This window comes from Mobula hypostoma, chromosome 20 (assembly GCF_963921235.1).
Source record: "Mobula hypostoma chromosome 20, sMobHyp1.1, whole genome shotgun sequence".
Taxonomy (NCBI): Eukaryota; Metazoa; Chordata; class Chondrichthyes; order Myliobatiformes; family Myliobatidae; genus Mobula; species Mobula hypostoma.
The window spans coordinates 33,008,575-33,027,276 of NC_086116.1; the positions used below are offsets into that span (position 1 = coordinate 33,008,575).

Genomic DNA, 18,702 nt, shown 5'->3' on the forward strand with positions numbered 1-18,702 from the left:
CATATGGCAAAACTTGCTACAACTGCGGTAAGATTAATCATTTTTCGCGCTGTTGTAAAAGTAAAAAGAAGGAAAATGAAATGAAACAAGTAAATGCAGTGACTGAAGATGAATGTGAGGAATTTTGTATACATGCGCTTTGTGAAAATGCTGACATGGAGAATATAAAAGCAGTAGCTGCTGTGTCTGAGACGACCAAACAGGAGGCAATTGTTGATGTGAAAAAGCAATGGGAGGAGGAGGTTGCTTCAATGCAAGCAATAATGAAAGAGACACAGAGAGAATATGAGATTCAGTCTAATCACTGTCTAGAGCAAGAACGCTCACAGTGGGCACAGTATAAGGAAGAAGTGAAAGCACAAGTGAAGGAATTGCGAAGTATTATTGAAATGAAATCAGCATAAAAAAGAGATTACACAGAATTGCGAAGTATTATGAAATCATGAGTATTATGAGATTCAGTCTAATCACTGTCTAGAGCAAGAACGCTCACAGTGGGCACAGTATAAGGAAGAAGTGAAAGCACAAGTGAAGGAATTGCGAAGTATTATTGAAATGAAATCAGCATAAAAAAGAGATTACACAGAATTGCGAAGTATTATTGAAATGAAATCAGCATAAAAAAGAGATTACACAGTTAATGAATGAATTAGATGAAGAAAAGAAGATTCGTATTTCATTACAAATGGAAGTGGAAGGAATTAAGAAAGCTACAGTACTTGAAGAAGTACAACCCAGATCATACATGGTCCAAACAGAGGAAAGAGCAGTGTTAAAAAGAAATTGCAAAGAAAAGAAGAAGAAGCCAACTTCAGAGTTTCAGTTATCTGATGCAGATTTGTTTTGTGGTTAAATAATGTATTTGCTTTGATTAACGTTGTTAATTGTTTTTCTTTTTAAGGAAAGGAAGATGTGGTGATATCACGTGCAATGATGTGCCAGTACATGATTGGACAGAGCACTGAGCATGCGCGGAATTGCCAAAATGTTCCAGCACGCGGCTGGGTTAAGACCGGTTTGTTTATTACTGTAAATCAAAGTTCTCTAATTCTTCCAGAATATGATTCTTTACTGTTAACCCACAGTATGTTTAAACAGAAGTAACATAACAGTACAAACAATGGATGAGACCAGAAATTCTTGTGCTAATAAAGCTGTAATTCAAGTTTTTTAATATAGATAGTGACATGGTGGAGATTCATCTCTGCCAAAGAAGGTGTAAGGTGCTCCAACCCTCCACTAGCCTGCAAGCTACCCTTGGGCAAGATGTAGCACCTGTTAGTCTCCCTACCCCACCGGATCAGGGTGACATGAAGACATAGGAGCAGGTGGTGGTGGATGGTCATATGAGCAGCTGGTGATATCACAAGTCCTAGTTATATGACCACTGATGCCAGGGTGACAATCTCTGAAGAGTATTAATAATGGCAGGGGGTCACCCATCTTGTAAAGACACTGCCCAGAGGAAGGCAAAGGCAAACCACTTCTATAGAAAAAAATTGCCAAAAACAATCATAGTCACCAATGATCAACCACGTCATACAACTCAACACACAGTGGTGATGATAAGTGAATTTAACTGTTGCTAATTTTCTACAGCTATAAACCCATACCATTAAAATCAAACTATATGGTTCTGTATCAATTAGTATTTGGAAATATGTTTTTCAAGTATTGTTCCGATAGATTGCGTACAAATTCCTGTACTGAAAGTTAAGTAATACACAAAGGTGATCAATTTATTATATCCAAACATAAATGACAAGGCCAGCATTTACTTTCATCTCAAACTATTTTTTAATTCCATGGTAAAGTTCAAATGTATATTTCTGGATCATTATTTCAAACCTCTACCTCAGTAACTTACAACAACTGCAACTTGTTATCCACTTTGAGGCTAAGGAAAAGATAGGCAATGATTGAGAGCAAGAGGAAAGGGAAGGTGTTAGTGCAGGAGGGAATTAAAGGATAATGAATCATGATCTGAATGAATATGTTTGCACAGGTACCGAAAGCAGACAACCCTTCTCTTTGCAACACACAGAAATCTGCAGATTTTCTCTTGTTTATGATCAGCCCTTCTCTCTACTCAGGCTTCTCATTTCTGAACACAGAAGCTGAGCCTACATGAAATTAGAAATTCCACCATTCTGGGGTAAACAATAAAATGCTGCTGGAACTCAGCGGGTCACGGCATCTGTGGTGGAAAATGGGACAATGATTCCGGTTGAGAGCCTTCTTTGGAACTGTAGCCACTGAGTTCCTCCAGCATTTTGGATTTTTTTTTCTGCTCCAGATTCCAACATCTGCAGTCTCTTGCACTTCCACCATTCGAGGAAAGTCCCATCTCCATGGGCAGCAACAGTATGAAATAGAGGACATTACATTCCTATGCAGCACCAACAATTGTAATTATTGATGACAGTTCCTTCCACTAGAAAAGTGATTGAATCAAACTTCCCTAAATAAGATTTACTATGAAAATCACATAAATCTCTTTCACGAATTCCATATCAAGTCCACTACAACGTTCATTATCAACCAATTCCCAAGGCCGTGCCATTTGCATTTACAGCCGCATTCCTGTGACAGCACAATCCAAACTAGCATTGACAGACTGAGATCGGCTACACGGAATGTGGCTCCATCCAGAAAATGACAAAGCAAATAAAGAAACCATTCAGCCCATCGAGCACGGATGCAACCCATTGTTTTGGACATAAGTACGTACTGCAGATGCTGGAAATCTACAGCAATACACACAATGTGCTGGAAGAGCTCAGTAAGGCAGGCAGCGTCTATGGATGGGAATAAACAGTCGACGTTTCGGGCCGAGACCCTTCCGTTGTTTTATGTGTGATTGAATAGAAACCCCGACACTGCAAAAGCTGCCAAACCCAACACTAAACATGCAGACGTACCTGAACTGGACCCGCTCACCTTCCTCAGCACCGCCACTCCATAACGGCGCCTAGCAACTGCTCGGCCTACCTAACTTGGCGGCGCCGGGGAGAACCCGTCGCGCGCGGCAAACCCAATTGGTCCGGATTGAAAGGCTGTTCCGCGCTTGGTTCGTTTTACTGTCAATCAAAGACCGCTTCCCGTTGTCAGGTTGGGTTGAGCCGGAAGCTCCTGCTATTGGCGGTCTCTCGCTTTTGAGGTAATTCGCTGCAGCTCACCGGTGGATAAGTTTTGTAGTTTTTCTTTTTGTTAAGGAGTTGTTTCCACTCTGGTTCCGAGGTGATTTCGAACCTGTGTGTGTGTTTTTTTTCCCCATTGTGTTAGTAACGTTTTCTGGACACTGGGAGGGAGGATCCAAAGCTATCCCGCACCTCTCTCGTGCATTTCAAGTGAAATGGCGTCCGGAATCAAAATACGAAAGAAAAAATAAAATGTGCTACTTACTCTTAACAGTATTAATAACTGAAATACTCTTTCCATAGTGCTGATTGCATTTCAATGCTTACTTTAGATTGTATTTTTCTTGTCAATGTTCTGTAAGGCTAGTTAGTATATTAGCAATTTATTGTTGAAGGTTGCACAACCAGGTTCCATATCTTGTGAGTCTTCTAAGCAGATACTAATGATGAAGTTCACTTCCACTTTCAATGCATGTTGTACCCTGCAGGACTCAATATTAAATCCATCAATTTGTTTTTTGTACCAAAACTTGTCACTTCTGCCTACCATCCGCTCATTTTTTCCCTTTTTCTTTTGTATAGTTTGATCTACTAGACACGTGCCCCGACTTTACCATTATACAGACAAAAAGAAGATTAATCCAAAATAAAAACAGAAAATATCTGGGGAAATCTCAGCAGACCAGACAACATCTGTGGAAAGAGAACCAAGTATTGTTTCTGGTCACAGACCCTTCATCAGCTTCTCATTTTCTCAATTCTGCATAAGGGTCTAAAGCCCGAAACGTTAACTGATTCTCTTTCTACAGATGCTGCCTGATCTTCATTTTCTTCAATTAATTTCAGATAATAGCATCTGCAATTATTAAATGATGGAATAGGAGAAGACGTTGCTGCGGATTTGATGGATTTTGCAGAGACACTCTGGTGGTATCTCTCCAATTCTTTGAGGTGCCTGCCATAGGAAATGAAAAAAAGAGACATCTCGGTGTTGCTTCCTGTATTCATTTTGGAATTGACAAATATTATATCCATAATACCACAAAACCAGTGGAATTCACCTTAGGCAATAATACCTTCATACCCTATCCATTGTTTATTTATTTATTTTCTCTCTTTTTCTCCATCTGTCCCTCTCACTATAACTCCCTGCCCATCCTCTGGGCTCCCCACCCCCCTCCCAACTTTCTTTCTCCCTAGGCCTCCCATCCCATGATCCTCTCCCTTCTCCAGCCTCATATCCCTTTTGCCAATCAACTTTCCAGCACTTAGCTCCATCCCTCCCCCTCCTGTTTTCTCCTATCATTTCGGATCTCCACCTCCCCCTTTCTGACGAAGGGTCTCAGCCCAAAACATTGACTGTACCTCTTCCTATAGATGCTGCCTGGCCTGCTGCGTTCACCAGCATTTGCGTGTGTGTTGCAATAATACCAATATTGCTTTCTTCTAGTATCAGTATCGATGGTAACAGCTAAGGTTAATCCAAATTGCAAATGGCTTTCTCTAAGATTGCAGATTTGTAATACAACTTGATTTCAACTTCAAAATTTAAGTTTGGTGGTTTACTTGTATTTTAAAATATTTTGCTCACTATTATTATGTGTGTGTGTTTCTGTCCAATCATATTTAAATGTTTGCAAACTTATTTTAAAGCAACTTTAATTCAGTGTCCCATAGCTAAAGCTAAGAGAATGTCCACTAATGGTCAATTATATTTATACAATGAGAAAATTATATAGATTAATTAGATTTTTAATGCTCATATTGGGATGTCGGGGTGGAGATACGTCTCTACCAGGGTGTAAGGCACACCGTCCCTCCGCTAGCCTGCAGGTCATCCTTGGGTAAGGTGTAGCAGCTGCTTAGCCCCCCAATCAGGGTCATGTGAAGCCAGAGGAGAATTTGGTGGATGATTGTATTAGTGGCTGGTGAATATCACAAGTCCTGGTTAAGCGTCCACTGATCCCAGGCAGACAATCTTTGAAGAGAACTGATAATGGCTGTGGTCACCCATCTTGTAAAGGCACTGCCCAGAAGAAGGCAATGGCAAACCACTCTGTAGAAAAATTTCCCAAGAGCATTGATCGTCATGGAATGATCATGATTGCCTACATCATACAACATGGCACATAAGGACGAACGAATACTCATGTGCTTAGTTCCTGCGTACAAGCGGATCAGGAAGTTAATTAAAAATTCAAAAGATTTTGGTTATCATAAGTTAAACACAAAGTATTGGAAATATGAGTTGGACAAACAATATTTGAATAGAAAACATCTGTACTAGAATGTTGTGATTTATCCGTGATTTTCATATACCGTATCATCTCTTGACAATTATTGCCAAGTGGTTCTGGTATTTCTGGTATAAATCAATCATGATTGAATGGTAGAGCAGACCTAATGGGCCAAATGGCAAATTCTGCTTCTATGTCTTGTGTTCTTATTTTGTACTTTAAGATTTAGAGTTAAATGTGGTTTACTTTGGGTATGAATTATGCATAGGGTGGCTGTTTATATATTGTATTTTTAGTACAATGTTTTTTTCCAGAAATGGCTTCAGGGACTGGATTGATCTACGATGAACGAATGATGAGCTATAATCTGCTGTGGGATTTGTGAGTAGTTTAATATTTTATACCTCAAGTTCATCTGCTGTTAAAAGTTTTATCAAATCCTATATAATCTTAACACGTGATTATTTCAACGGAATCCAGACAGGTGTTCCACATTCTTTACTGGCTTTGTAAATTGATACCAGATTAAACAATGGCTCAAGTTTTAAAACCTTTATCCTTCCACTGTGTTTCCCTGCGAGCTAGTCCCATTTGCCTGCATTTGGCCTTCCAGTTCTGGGATTGTGAGTATTGTCAGACTTAGTTACTGTACTAAAAAAAAATTGCAGATACTTTTAGTTGCAGAGGGTCTAAGCCACTTAACTCCACTGATTTAAGATATTTGTAACAATCTATCTCTTAGAGCAGAATATTGGACATCAGTTCAGATTGTTCACAATTTAGGTGATTTGGTTAGCTCCAATTTTCTGCGAAAATATTTTAATCACTATTATAGTTCATTGCATTTATTGAGTATTTGACTCAATACTATCATTATTATTCTTTGGTTTTTCTCTCCTGAACTGCTGAATATTTCAAGCATTCTCCATTGTTTCAGACTTTCCAGCAATTGCTACGTCCAACTAAGTTCCAGCATTCTGTTTCCCCCTCCCCCCTCACCATTTCAATTCTATTTTCTGTATTTCCACTATCTCTGGACTTCCCTGGTGCTCCATAAAAATATACATTGAAATCCTTGTTTGCCACCAAGTAATTTAAAACTTAAAACCAGATAAGAGCATACGTTAATCTTTGTGATTATGTCAGTAGTTTATGAACTTGAATAGTGGTTCTTTTATTTTGCTAGGATAATTTGGAAAATTGGGTCAAAGTGCCTAACGAAGACTGTATGGCTGGTAAATGAACAAGTTATTATGATCCATTTCATTAATTAAAATAATCTTTTTGTTTGTTTGCATTTTAGCCCAGATTGCAGCATTGAAATACCAGAACGTTTGTCCGCTTCCTTTGACAAACTGAAAGAGTATGGTCTTTTGGAAAGATGTGTCCAACTATCAGTTCGAGAGGCTACTGAAGAGGAAATTAGTTTGGTTCACAGGTTGGACATACATTTAAAATGTATTAACCAGTTGCATACTTTCCCCATCTCCTACTCTGAGTGAAAGTTTGGGCAGCAACCTGTTTCTCCTTTCCTCTCCATTTCTGTTCTTACACCAAAGGATATCTGAACTAACTTAACTTGGGCCCTTAGCTCCTAAGTAGAGCATAGGTCATCAATGACCTCCCTTCTCTGTCGTCCTTTGAAGCCGATGGTATGGTTGGAGTGCACTGATGCTTCTGCAATATATTACATCCACTGTACAGGTGAGTGACCTATACAACTTCACCAGAGCCCTATTGGCCAGTCTTACCTGTTTCCACTTCTCATAACAGGGATGTAGGTTTGGACTTTGAGGGGCATTTGAACTCTTTTCTCCCTGCTGTTATGGATAAACACCCATTCTCTTAAATCATACTCATCATCAGGTGCCATGCCCAGTTTGAGCTTTGACTGCCATGGCCCACACACTCCTGTTTCGGGTCAAGTGGATCAATTCATTGGTATTCACTTTCAGTTCTCTGGCTGCTGTCTCCATCATCATTTGTCTTTGTCTTCCTTTTGCCTTCTTCCCTTCAATCTTTCCCATAATTACCGTGCATTCTAACTCCTCTTTCCTAATCACATGTCCAATGAAGTTACGTTGCCTTTTCATGATCTCATACATTAATTCTCTTTTTGTGTTTGCTTTGTTCATGACATCCTTGTTAGTTATTCGTTTCGTCCATGATATTCTTTGCATCCTTCTCAAGAACCACATCTCTGCTGCTACAATTTGTTTCCTCATGTTACTAGATATTGTCCAACATTCTGAGCCATATAACATAACTGGATAAATGTAACATTTCAGTACTCTGAGGCAGGTTGACATGCCTAGTTTAGTATTGGTAAGTATCCTCTTAAATACATAGTGTAAAGACGAGCTCTGAAACTTGCTAAATAGCGATTTGCTTTGCATATTTCTAAAGTCAAATTGGGATATCAGATACTGTGCTTTCATGCCAGCAATTTGCATCTGTAGTGTAAACCATAATTTATAGTAAAGAGCACACAGTTATTTTAATAATTTTATTCATGATGGTGGAGCAATATTTCCACAAGCCTTAATTTTTACTTGTAAATTGGTTCTCTACAGTGACACCAGTGTTATAGTGGCGGGGGGGGGGGTTACTATAGTGGAGAGTAAACTACATTACACTAAGTTTTGGCAATGAGTTAGCTGTTCAGCAAATATCTATTAAGTTATTATTAACATCACATTTTATCTTTAATCATATGGTGCTGTTTGGATCTTTGAGGGGTTTTCAAAAATACTAATTTGCATCCTTATTATGTGACATTTCTGGAGTATCCAGGTATATCTAGCCAAGGAAAATAACCGAGCACAATTTTGCCAATGTTGCTTTATAACTTGCTCCTAGGTTGTGTCTTTATGGATAATTTAAACTCTGTACTCTTTTTACTGATTTGGTCACTGATAAGCCAATGTATTGTAGCAGAGAATGTCCAACAGATTTTTTAAATTTACTTAACGTGTTTTGATGAAATTTTATTAAAGTGTTTCCTATTTGCAGCGTGGATTATTTGGAAGCTGTGAAATCTACTGCATTTATGAATGTTGAACAATTGAAGAGCTTCTCATACAAATATGATGGAGTTTATTTTCACCCTGTAAGTAAAATTATACTTTCAAGAAAACCTAATCAATTACCAGCAAAGTCACGTTTCATTTCTTTTTCTCTGTGTTAGTTTAATTAAATTGAATGCACTTTCATTTGTGTTCAACTTTGGATCCAAGACCCATTCCAGAATTAGTCACATAATTCAAGCCAATTGACTGTCTCTGGTTCATAGTTTTAGGACTGAACTGTGTGAATGCTAATACCCATCCACAGACAGTCTCTTCCTTTTCTGAAAAGGTTTGAAAACTAGTCCTAGAAATTTGAGTACAGCGACCATGAATTGATAGCATTGCTTTCTGATAGTTGAAGTATTTGATTGAACAAGACTGTATTTGCATTAGTGGAAACTTAAATGACAGATTATTATAAAGAAATAATAAACATAAGAAAGTCTGCAGATGCTGGAAATCCAAGCAACACACACAAAATGCTGGAGGACCTCAGCAGGTCAGGTAGCATCTATGGAAAAGAATAAATTTAAGGACTGAAGAAAGGTCTCGGCCCAAAATGTCAACTGTTTATTCCTCTCCATAGATGCTGCCTGGCCTGCTGAGTTCCTCCAGTGTTTTGTGTGTGTTACTATAAAGAAATGTTTTCCAGATGTTGAAACAGAGAATGAATCTGTTGTTTAGAGCAGGGGTCCCCAACCTTTTTTCCAATGCGGACCGGTTTAATATTGACAATATTCTTGCGGACCGGCCGACCAGGGGTGGTGGGGGGGTAGGGTTGCCAACGAACAAGAGTAGCAGTCAAATGCGTTGTTTACCTAAAAGACTACAATGACCATGAAGACTTGCGCACGCGTCGTGACCTGCCGATTCCTTCCCCCCACCCCCCAAGCAAATCCTTTTTGGCGATTCTGTTTGTGGGGGTGGGTGTTAATCACTACCGGAATATAGGTGATAAGTGGGTAATACACTCAATTTTGTTTCTAAAAGGGTTTATCTAACGAATTTAATACTAAACACACTGCGCATATTTTCCTCGCACGGATATAATGATGTCAATTATCAGGGGAGCTTGAAGTGTTGAACGAACTTCCAGTAGAGGTGGCAGAAGCAGGTTCGATATGACCACTTAAAGAAAAATTGGATAGGTATCTGGACAGGAAAGAAATGGAGGGTTACGGGCTGAGTGCAGGTCGGCGGGACTAGGTGAGAGTAGCGTTAGGCACGGACTAGAAGGGCCGAGATGGCCTGTTTCCGTGCTGTAATTGTTATATGGTTATATAAGTCACTTATAAGTCAATAGCATCATAACATTTTAAGTAACGTTCGGATATTAAACACATAGCACATATTTTCCCCATATGAACATATAAAATCATTGCAACACACCAATATCGCTGAATCAGTGGGAGCCCTGGGCTTGTTTCCCTGCAACAACACCGTCCTATCGAGGGGTGATGGGAGACAGCAATACTCGAAGGGGGTTCCTGATGTCCAGTCCATTCCGCAGTTTAGTTTTCGTTGCATTCATTGCAGAAAACTCCGCTTCGCAGAAAAATGTTGGAGATGAAAGCAACGTTTTCAATGCTTTCGTGGCTATCTCAGGATACTTAGCCTTGACTTTGATCCAGAATGCCGGCAGAGATGTTATGTCAAACATACTTTTCAGCCCGTCGTCATTTGCAAGCTCGAGGAGTTGATCACCTTCCCGCCCTGACACGGATGACGCGCGGGTCATGACCTCGCATGCGTAATGGCTGATCAGTGGCTGTGACAGGGAATGAGGAAAGGTGCAGCTGACCAAATCATATCGCTTCCTCGCGGCCCGGTAGCGCATGCTCTGCGGCCCGGTGGTTGGGGACCACTGGTTTAGAGCAGGTGGATTTTGTCAACCCAGTTAATATTCTAATCTTCATTGAAAGACAATGTAAAGCAGGGGTCCCCAACCATTTTTGCACGCAGACTGGTTTAATATTGACAATATTCTTGCAGACCAGCCGACCGGGGGTGGGGGGGACGGGGTGGTGTTAATCACGACCAGAATATAGATGATAGGTCACTTATAAGTGGCTAATACACTCAATTTTGTGTCTAAAAGGGTTTATCTAATGAATTTAATATTAAACACACAGCGCATATTTTCCTCGTATGAACATATAAAATCATTGCAGCACACCAATATCGCTGAATCAGTGGGAGCCCTGGGCTTGTTTTCCTGCACCAAGACGGTCCCATCAAGGGGTGATGGGAGACAGCGATACTCGAAGGGGGTTCCTTATGTCCAGTCTATTCCGCAATTTGGTTTTTGGTGCATTCATTGCAGAAAACTCCGCTTCACAGAGATATGATGTTGGGAACGGAAGTAATGTTCTCAGTGCTTTCGTGGCTATCTCAGGATATTCAGCCTTGACTTTGATCCAGATTCCCGGCAGAGATGTTATGTCAAACATACTTTTCAGCCCACCATCACTTGCAAGCTCGAGGTATTGATCTTTTTCCCATGCTGACATGGATGATTCACCGGGGACATTCACAAAGGGGTCACCGACCTATTCCTTTGCACATCTTTGATCATTTACTTGCGTCTTGGGTCACTGATGACCTCGCATGCATTCAAGTTCAACAGTGAGCGTGGTGGAATGAGGAAAGGTGCAGCTGACTCATATCGTTTCGTATCACCAAATCATACTGTTTCCTCGCGGCCGGGTGGTTGGGGACCACTGATGTAAAGATCTAGGGTAGTAATCTAGATTAACAAATAGGCAAGTGAAATATAAAGTGTTGTAGGCTGTTGCAAGAAATATTTGAGGATCTGTTAACTAGATAAATTGTTAAAAAGCAACAGCCAAATTAATTAAAAGCACAATTGCTTTAAGGATTAGTTACTAAAGCTTTCATCACATATTTGATGTGTCTTTTAAGAAAGGCTGTTTTGTTTTAGAACTCCAATCACTGTGCTAAATTATCTCTGGGAGCAACTCTACAACTTGTTGATGCAGTCATGTCAGAAAGAATAAGAAATGGGATGGCACTAGTAAGGTATAGGATAATTTTATATTTACGTTGTTGATAAATTTAATGCAGCACACAAAATATTATCTATTTCTTCTTCTTTCCCAGACCTCCAGGTCACCACAGCCAGAAGAGTGATGCCTGTGGATTTTGCATCTTTAATAATGTAGCAATAGCAGCTGAGTATGCAAAACAAAGATATGGAACAAAAAGGTGGAGTTTCTAACTTCTCAGAAATGAAAAGCTAGACTTTTGTTGATAATGATATAAACAAATTTTTATTGCTTTCCTCTTCCAGGATTCTGATAGTTGATTGGGATGTGCATCATGGCCAAGGAACTCAGAACACATTTGAGGAGGATCCAAGGTTGGCACCATTTGTGTTTCTGTGTTTTTACAGATCCCCAAGAATCATTAGTGTTCATGTTGGAGAGCAATGTATTGTGTAGCACTGCTTTTGTTATCATTAAGAAGAGAACTACGTGTCCAGAACAATCACTCAATTAGTGTTAAAAAATAAACTGAACATTTCTGTGATATTTGACCTCTCTGAGATGTTGCAAATGCCATCCGGCGGTCTACCAACTCTCTCCATTCGCATCTTCGTTCCTCGTCTCTCCCCGGCAAAAGACCGTGAAAATCTCTCTTCCAGCACACAAGAAAGAACAACAGCATTCCAAATCCCGTTATCTCTAGTCATAACCCAAACATTGCTGCTACAGAGAAACCATTACATTATGAGTGAAACTTTACAGCATGTTACACAGCAGTGAAACCCTATAGCATCCAACGGAATCAATCCCGAACGTAGCCCCCAGAATTGATCCACCATCCAATTCAACACCAAAAATTCCAACTTGTGTGTGGGATAGTTTTCCTCAGAGGGTGACAGACTCCAGCTGACAAATGCAACGGGCCTTAACCCGGAGCCCTGATCCTGATCCAGGACGTCCCCTAAACCCTCTCGGCTGGCATTTGTGTGTAGTACATACAGTAATCGGGGGTCCACAAAAGCCAACACTGGCGCCTGGGTCAGCAGCTCCTTCAGTGACTGAAAGACCTCCTCACATTTTGCATCCCACCTCGGTCCAAAGGGCTCCAATGGGCTAAGATACTCTCCACCCTCATGTCCTTTCTTCCCCAAGGGAGGGTAACCGCACAGAAACTATTCCATGGATTTTTTTTTGCAGATCAAACCTTATATTTTAATGGCTTTTTTATTTCAGTGTTCTTTACTTCTCATGGCATCGCTATGAACACCAGCAGTTTTGGCCTAATTTAAAGGATTCTGATTACAGTGCTATTGGAAAAGGCAGTGGGACAGGATTCACCATAAATATGCCATGGAACAAGGTATTTCTCAAAATAAAAATGCAAAATTTTTATATGATCATCTTCGTACATAATGGTTCAGACAATTATTTGTGCTTGAAGGAGTTGTTTGGTCTATCAAATTGTGCTGTGAGAACTTTTCAACTAAAGTTTTCTTTCTCACCTATTTCCCTATAAGTTTTTAAATCAGGGGTTCCCAACCTGTAGTCCACAGATTCTTTGGTTAATGGTGGGGTTCCATGGTATAAAAAAGGTTGGGAGTCCCCTGTTTTAAATGAATTCTAGTCTTCAGTATTAGCTATTGTTCCTACCACACTGCTAGCTCGGTAGATACCCAAGTATCTAAACTTGATATCTCCTTTGCATCTACATGCTGGCCTTTGTTGGCATCATCTGAAGTCATGGTACTAGTTTTCATAATTATACTGATAACACCTGTCTCTTGGTCCTACGTTTTCAGCCTTCTGCGTAGACTTCAGTTAAGAATTGAAGAGTCTCTTTCTGAGTACTGTATCAGGTTGAAGTGTGTCTTCTCAGTTTTGACTTTCCATCAGTAAGATTGCCACCTTCTATCTCTATTGTCAGCCATGGCTTAACCAACCTGTCACACAAAAAAAAACCCTTGCCTGTGCCTTTGCCAACTTCAGACCTGAATTTATTAATGCTTTCTTGGATCATCATCATCATCATTATGTGCCGTGTCATATGACATAGGCGATCATGGTTGTTCTTGACAAATTTTTGTACAAAAGTGGTTTGCCGTTGCCTTCTTCAGAACAGCCATAAAATAACTACTCTTCAGAGATTGTCTGCCTGGCATCAGTGGTTGCATAACCAGGGCTTATGATATGCACCAGCTGCTCAAATGACAATTCACCACCTGGTTCCATGGCTTCACATAACCCTCATTAGTGGCTAAGCAGGTGCCCAAGGGTGACCTGCAGGCTAGCAGAGGGAAGGGATGCCCTACTCCTTCTTTGATAGAAACGTATCTCTATCCCTCATATAAAATTTATCCCATCCAAAATCCTGCAACCCACATTCGAATCCACCCTGGGACCATTTTTGTGCCTGCTGAGCCAAGTTAGTTCTGGTTCTCAAATATTAGCGTTTTAAAGTGCTCATCCTGTGTGCATACCAGTTTATAATTTAACAATTGCATAGCCCCTCTCTAAAGCCCTCCATCACTTTTTACCGTATAAATACTGATGTGTACACCAGGTCTGTGAGGCTTTCAAAACATATCATCCAATGCCACATGTTCTCGCAACCATCTAGCTGGCACCAAGCTATAGTCAGATTGTAAAAAATGTATTTGTTGTTACATTTGGCAGTAGAGATTATTATGTATCTTTTTGTTTTGGGTGGGGTATAAAGAATCAAGGAACAGCATTGCATGTCGTGTGTCAAATATTTTGCATGTGCAATAGATTCTAGCCTAGATACTGACTTAGAAGAAATCTAGGTGTAGGTAGTAAATTGTTTAAACTATCACCCACATTAGCAAGATAATTATTCAGTTATTCTCCACTGTGATGCTGCCCTGTCTGTTCTATTAAATTCTCAATTTAAATCTTCTTATGTTTTTCATTTACAACAGGTTGGAATGGGAAATGCTGACTATTTGGCAGCTTTCTTCTCCATTTTACTTCCAATGGCTTATGAGGTAATTTATATAGAGGAATACACAAAAAATGCTGGAGGAACTCAGCAGGTCAGGCAGCATCTATGGAGAGGAATAAAGAGTTGATGTTTCACGACAAGACCCTTTGTCAGGACTGGAAATGAATGGGAAAGAGGCCAGAACAGGAAGGTGGAGGGAAGAGAAAGAGAACAAGGTAGAAGGTGATGGAGGAAGCCAGGTGAGGGGGAAGATGGGGTAGAAAAAGAACAGATGAGGTAAGAAGCTGGAAGGTGATAGGTGGAAAAGGTGAAGGGCTGAAAAAGAAGGAATCTAATAGGAGCGGAGAATGAACCAGGGAGAAAGGGAAGGAGGAGGGGTACCGGGGAGGGTGATAGGCACATGAGAAGAGAGGGAGTAAGGGGGGAGCCAGCATGGGGAATGGAAAGAAGAGAAGTGGGGGGGGGAGAAATTTCCAGAAGTCGGAAAAATTGATGTTCATGACACTTGGCTACCCAAGTGGAATATGAGGTGTTGCTCCTCCAACCTGAGGGTGGCCTCATTTGTATAACTAAGACCCTTGTATCTGTTTCATAGAACTTCTTTGCTTTTGTTTGTTGTCAATAAATCATTTCACTCATTCTCATTGCAGTTTAATCCAGAATTAATTCTGGTTTCAGCTGGATTTGATTCTGCTATTGGAGATCCTGAGGTATATTATTTTAATTGACACGTCATCTACTCCATTATTAAATAGTGTTATAGTTTTGCTTAACTAAATATGATTAAATGTTTTTGTATGAGCCAAAAACACTGCATTTTGTTTTTAGATCATAAGCAGTGTGTTTGCATGAAATCCCAACTGCCTAATTTATTTTGAAGAAATGTTGTCATACTTTTCCTGAACTGTGCTTAAATTAGATGCAATCAAATATTAGCCTTAATTACATTTGAAAAATTAATGAAAATTGAAACAATATTCAAAGATAACTCCATCTTAAAAATAATTTTAATGAAGTTTCTTCAAAATGTCCTGGTGTTCTAGTCGTAATCATATATCATTGGTACAATTAACTCTTGATCTTAACATCTTCCAGGGTGAAATGTGTGCTACACCTGAGTGTTTTGCACATCTAACTCAGTTACTGATGCCATTAGCTAATGGGAAACTGTGCTTTGTTTTAGAGGTATGTAACTATATTTTTCCCCAACCCCAGGCTATGCATATTACTAAATGTTTAAATGTTAAAATTTCTTATGAGTGCACATGACACAATGAAACTCCTATAATCTGCAGTCCCCTTTTGGTTGAAAATATCAATCATTTGCCATGTGGCTCCTGCAACTCCTTAGACATTATGGGGCCTTAATTCCCACGCATCCTTTGTCATACAGAGGTACTGATTCCCTTGTTCCCTTTGCTAAACAAGGGCCCTAGTTTTTGTTTTCCTTTTAGAATCAGAATCAGGTTTATTATCACTGACATGTGAAATTTGTTGTTTTGTAGCAGCAATACAGAGCAGGGCATTAAAAATACTGTAAGTCACAATGAAATAAAAATTGCAAAAGTGGAAATGTTCATCAGTAGTGTTCATGAGATAATTGTCCTGTCAGAAGAAGCTGTTCCTAAAATGTTGAGTGTAGGTCTTCAGGCGCCTATACTATCTCCTTGATGGTAGCAATGAGAAGAGGGCATGTCCTGGGTGATGGAGTTTTTTAATGATGGATGATGCCTTTTTGAGGCATTGCCTTTTGAAGATACCTCAGTGTTTTGGAGGGGGAGCTAGTGCCCATGATGTAGCTGGCTGAATCTGCAAACCTCTTCAACTTTTTCTAATCCTGTGCAATGGCCCCTGCAGACTAAAAGGCAATTGAGCCAGTTAGAATGCTCTCCACAGTACATCTGTAGAAATTTGCTAGAGTCTTTGGTGACAAACTCCATGAAATATAGCTGCTGACATGTTTTCTTCATAATTGCATCAATATGTGGGTCCAGGTTAGATTTTCAAAATTTTGACTCCCAGGAACTTCAAGCTGCTCACCCTTTCCACTGCTGATTTCTCAATGAGGACTGGTGCATGTCCCCTGGACTTCTTCCTGAAGTCCACAATCAGTTCCTTGGTCTTACTGGTGAGGAGTTCAAGTTTGTTGTTGAGGCACCACTCAACCAACTGATCTATCTCACTGGTTTACACATACTCGTTATCAACATCACTGGTGATGGTAATGAGAAGATGGCACATCCCAGATGAAGAAGGTCCTTAATTTGTCACGTATACATCGAAACATACAGTGAAATGTGTTATTTTCATTAACAACCAACACACCCAAGGGTGATCTGGGGACATGACACATTTCAGCACCAGTACAACATACCCACAATGCTCGGCAGAACAACACAGAACACAACAAGCAACAAACAACAACAGCAAAAACAAGCCCATTCCTCCCTCCCAGCCATGCGCAGTCCATTAACTCCAGGATAGGTCTCCAGCCCCAGCCTCCAGTAGACGGGGACTCGGGTCTGCAGACACTGGGCTTCAACCTCCCGCAGATATTCGCAGGCCTCAACTTCCGATTCATCCTCAATCCTTGGCATTGATCCCAGGACATGGCTTCAAACTCCAGACTCGCCAATGGCGGGACCCCGAACACTACGTCTTGAACTTCAGCCTCAGCGGTTTGCGAACCCAGGAGGACTTCGGAGCTTGTTCCTCCTGCCTGCACGGAATTCCAACTCTGGAGCTCTGCTGGTTCCACTTCCAACATCCAACCATGGATATCACACGTCCTCATAGCTGATCTTCGAACAGGGAGCAGAGACTTGACCTCCAATTCTCCCACATCCCTATTCTTAAACCCTAACCTATCTCCTAACTCCCCACTCTGTTTCACAAAACATCCTTACAAACCTAAAAAACAACTAAAAATTAAACAATTAAAAAGCAAGTACATCTGAGCTGCAACTGAGTGGAGGTTACTGCTCGGCATCGTCTCGATCTTGCACATTGGAACCTTTATACTAGGTGGCCAGTCAGAATCCACTCTATGGTACATCTGTAGAAATTTGGTAGAGTCTTTGATAACATAACAAATCTCCTCAAACTCTTAATGAAGTATAGCTGCTGGCATACAATCTTCGTGATTGCATCAGTCTGTTGGGCCCAGGATAGATCCTCTGAGATGTTGATGCCCTGTGAAGCTGCTCACCCTTTCCACACACTGGGGTCCTAGGTACCCTTGCCAACATGAAACTCAACTGCTTCTGTTTCTGAGCTCATTTAAAACTCGCCTGGTTCTGCTTACAAAACCTCCCTATTCAGCTCCACCGTAGTCCCAAGTGTGCTCAATAAACAGAGTGTCATGTTATATAAGACTGTTTATTTAACTTCCTATAACTGGTACAGTACTGTGCAAAAGTCTTTTATATAAGCAAGGTTGGAGAACCACAGGAGGGCTGTGGGACCGGTAGCAGGGAAGGAGTGCTGGGGCAGTTTGGGTGGCACAGGTGCGAACACGCCTATCCCTGAGACCCCAGGCAAGGTCATTTGATTCCAAACAATTGGTTTATTGGATGTTACAAAATGTCTCTCTGGTGCTTCACACTCCCACTTTGCCCTTCCCCTTTTTCCAACCGTGATTTCCCTTTCCCTGCCCCCTTCCCACTTTCAGTTCACAGTAGAGACCCATATCAGAATCAGGTTTATCATCACTCATATATGTCAGGAAATTTGTCTTATTTTGTGGCAGCAGTACTGTACAATACATAAAATTACTAAATTACACAAATTAGTGAACTAAGATTGAGTTGAGTCTAACAGTTGTTACTTGTTATTTAAAATAATCTATATATTCATATTAAATGAAATTCTATACAACTTGAATAAAATGTGTTTTTAGATCATATCAAAATAGCTTATATTGAAGAGTGCTTCCGTCAAAGTGCTATGTAAAGTTCTTCAAGAAATTGCCTATTTCGTATACTGCCAGTCATGACCATGTCTATTAATCACTAGTCTTAAAATTAAGTATTTTATTTCCAGGGAGGATACAACTTGCGTTCCCTTTCAGAATCCCTCTGTATGACTGTCCGTGCATTATTAGGGAACCCAGCGCCTCCTTTGATTGGCCAAATGCAACCTTGCTTAAGGTAATTAGTTAATCAATATGCTTTCTATTGAACTATTGGTTATTGGGAACTTTGTAATTTTGTTTTAATCCTCTTTTGAGAGAAAATATTGACGTGACAATAACAATGTGCGACTATCATTTTACTGCATTTTACAAGAAAA

The 18,702-nt window shown here is 40.2% G+C and overlaps 2 protein-coding genes across 10 annotated transcripts in view; one reads left to right on the forward strand and one right to left on the reverse strand.

Annotated features, from left to right (window-relative positions):
• The window catches only part of tubgcp6 (tubulin gamma complex component 6), a 58,366-nt gene extending 55,332 nt beyond the window's left edge, over positions 1–3,034 (reverse strand). For 3 of the 4 annotated variants that reach the window (XM_063072615.1, XM_063072616.1, XM_063072613.1), the window contains exon 1: positions 2,922–3,034. The gene's annotated coding sequence lies outside the window, so the exon portion shown is untranslated. The remainder of the gene's footprint in view (positions 1–2,921) is intronic. The other variant, XM_063072614.1, reaches the window with a different exon arrangement.
• Positions 3,035–3,122: 88 nt separating this feature from the next.
• hdac10 (histone deacetylase 10) overlaps positions 3,123–18,702 on the forward strand; it is a 40,836-nt gene continuing 25,256 nt past the window's right edge. Inside the window, exons 1-12 of one of the 6 annotated variants that reach the window (XM_063072617.1) lie at positions 3,123–3,160; positions 5,692–5,758; positions 6,681–6,815; positions 8,390–8,486; positions 11,387–11,484; positions 11,566–11,670; positions 11,756–11,824; positions 12,684–12,810; positions 14,390–14,455; positions 15,063–15,122; positions 15,508–15,597; positions 18,454–18,560. In XM_063072617.1, the coding sequence (XP_062928687.1) occupies positions 5,694–5,758; positions 6,681–6,815; positions 8,390–8,486; positions 11,387–11,484; positions 11,566–11,670; positions 11,756–11,824; positions 12,684–12,810; positions 14,390–14,455; positions 15,063–15,122; positions 15,508–15,597; positions 18,454–18,560 (1,019 nt within the window). In that variant the 5' untranslated portion in view covers positions 3,123–3,160; positions 5,692–5,693. Of the gene's footprint in view, positions 3,161–3,231; positions 3,395–4,074; positions 4,092–5,691; positions 5,759–6,680; positions 7,082–8,389; positions 8,487–11,386; positions 11,485–11,565; positions 11,671–11,755; positions 11,825–12,683; positions 12,811–14,389; positions 14,456–15,062; positions 15,123–15,507; positions 15,598–18,453; positions 18,561–18,702 lie in introns of those variants that run through there. The other 5 variants (XM_063072619.1, XM_063072618.1, XM_063072620.1 and 2 more) reach the window with 5 other exon arrangements.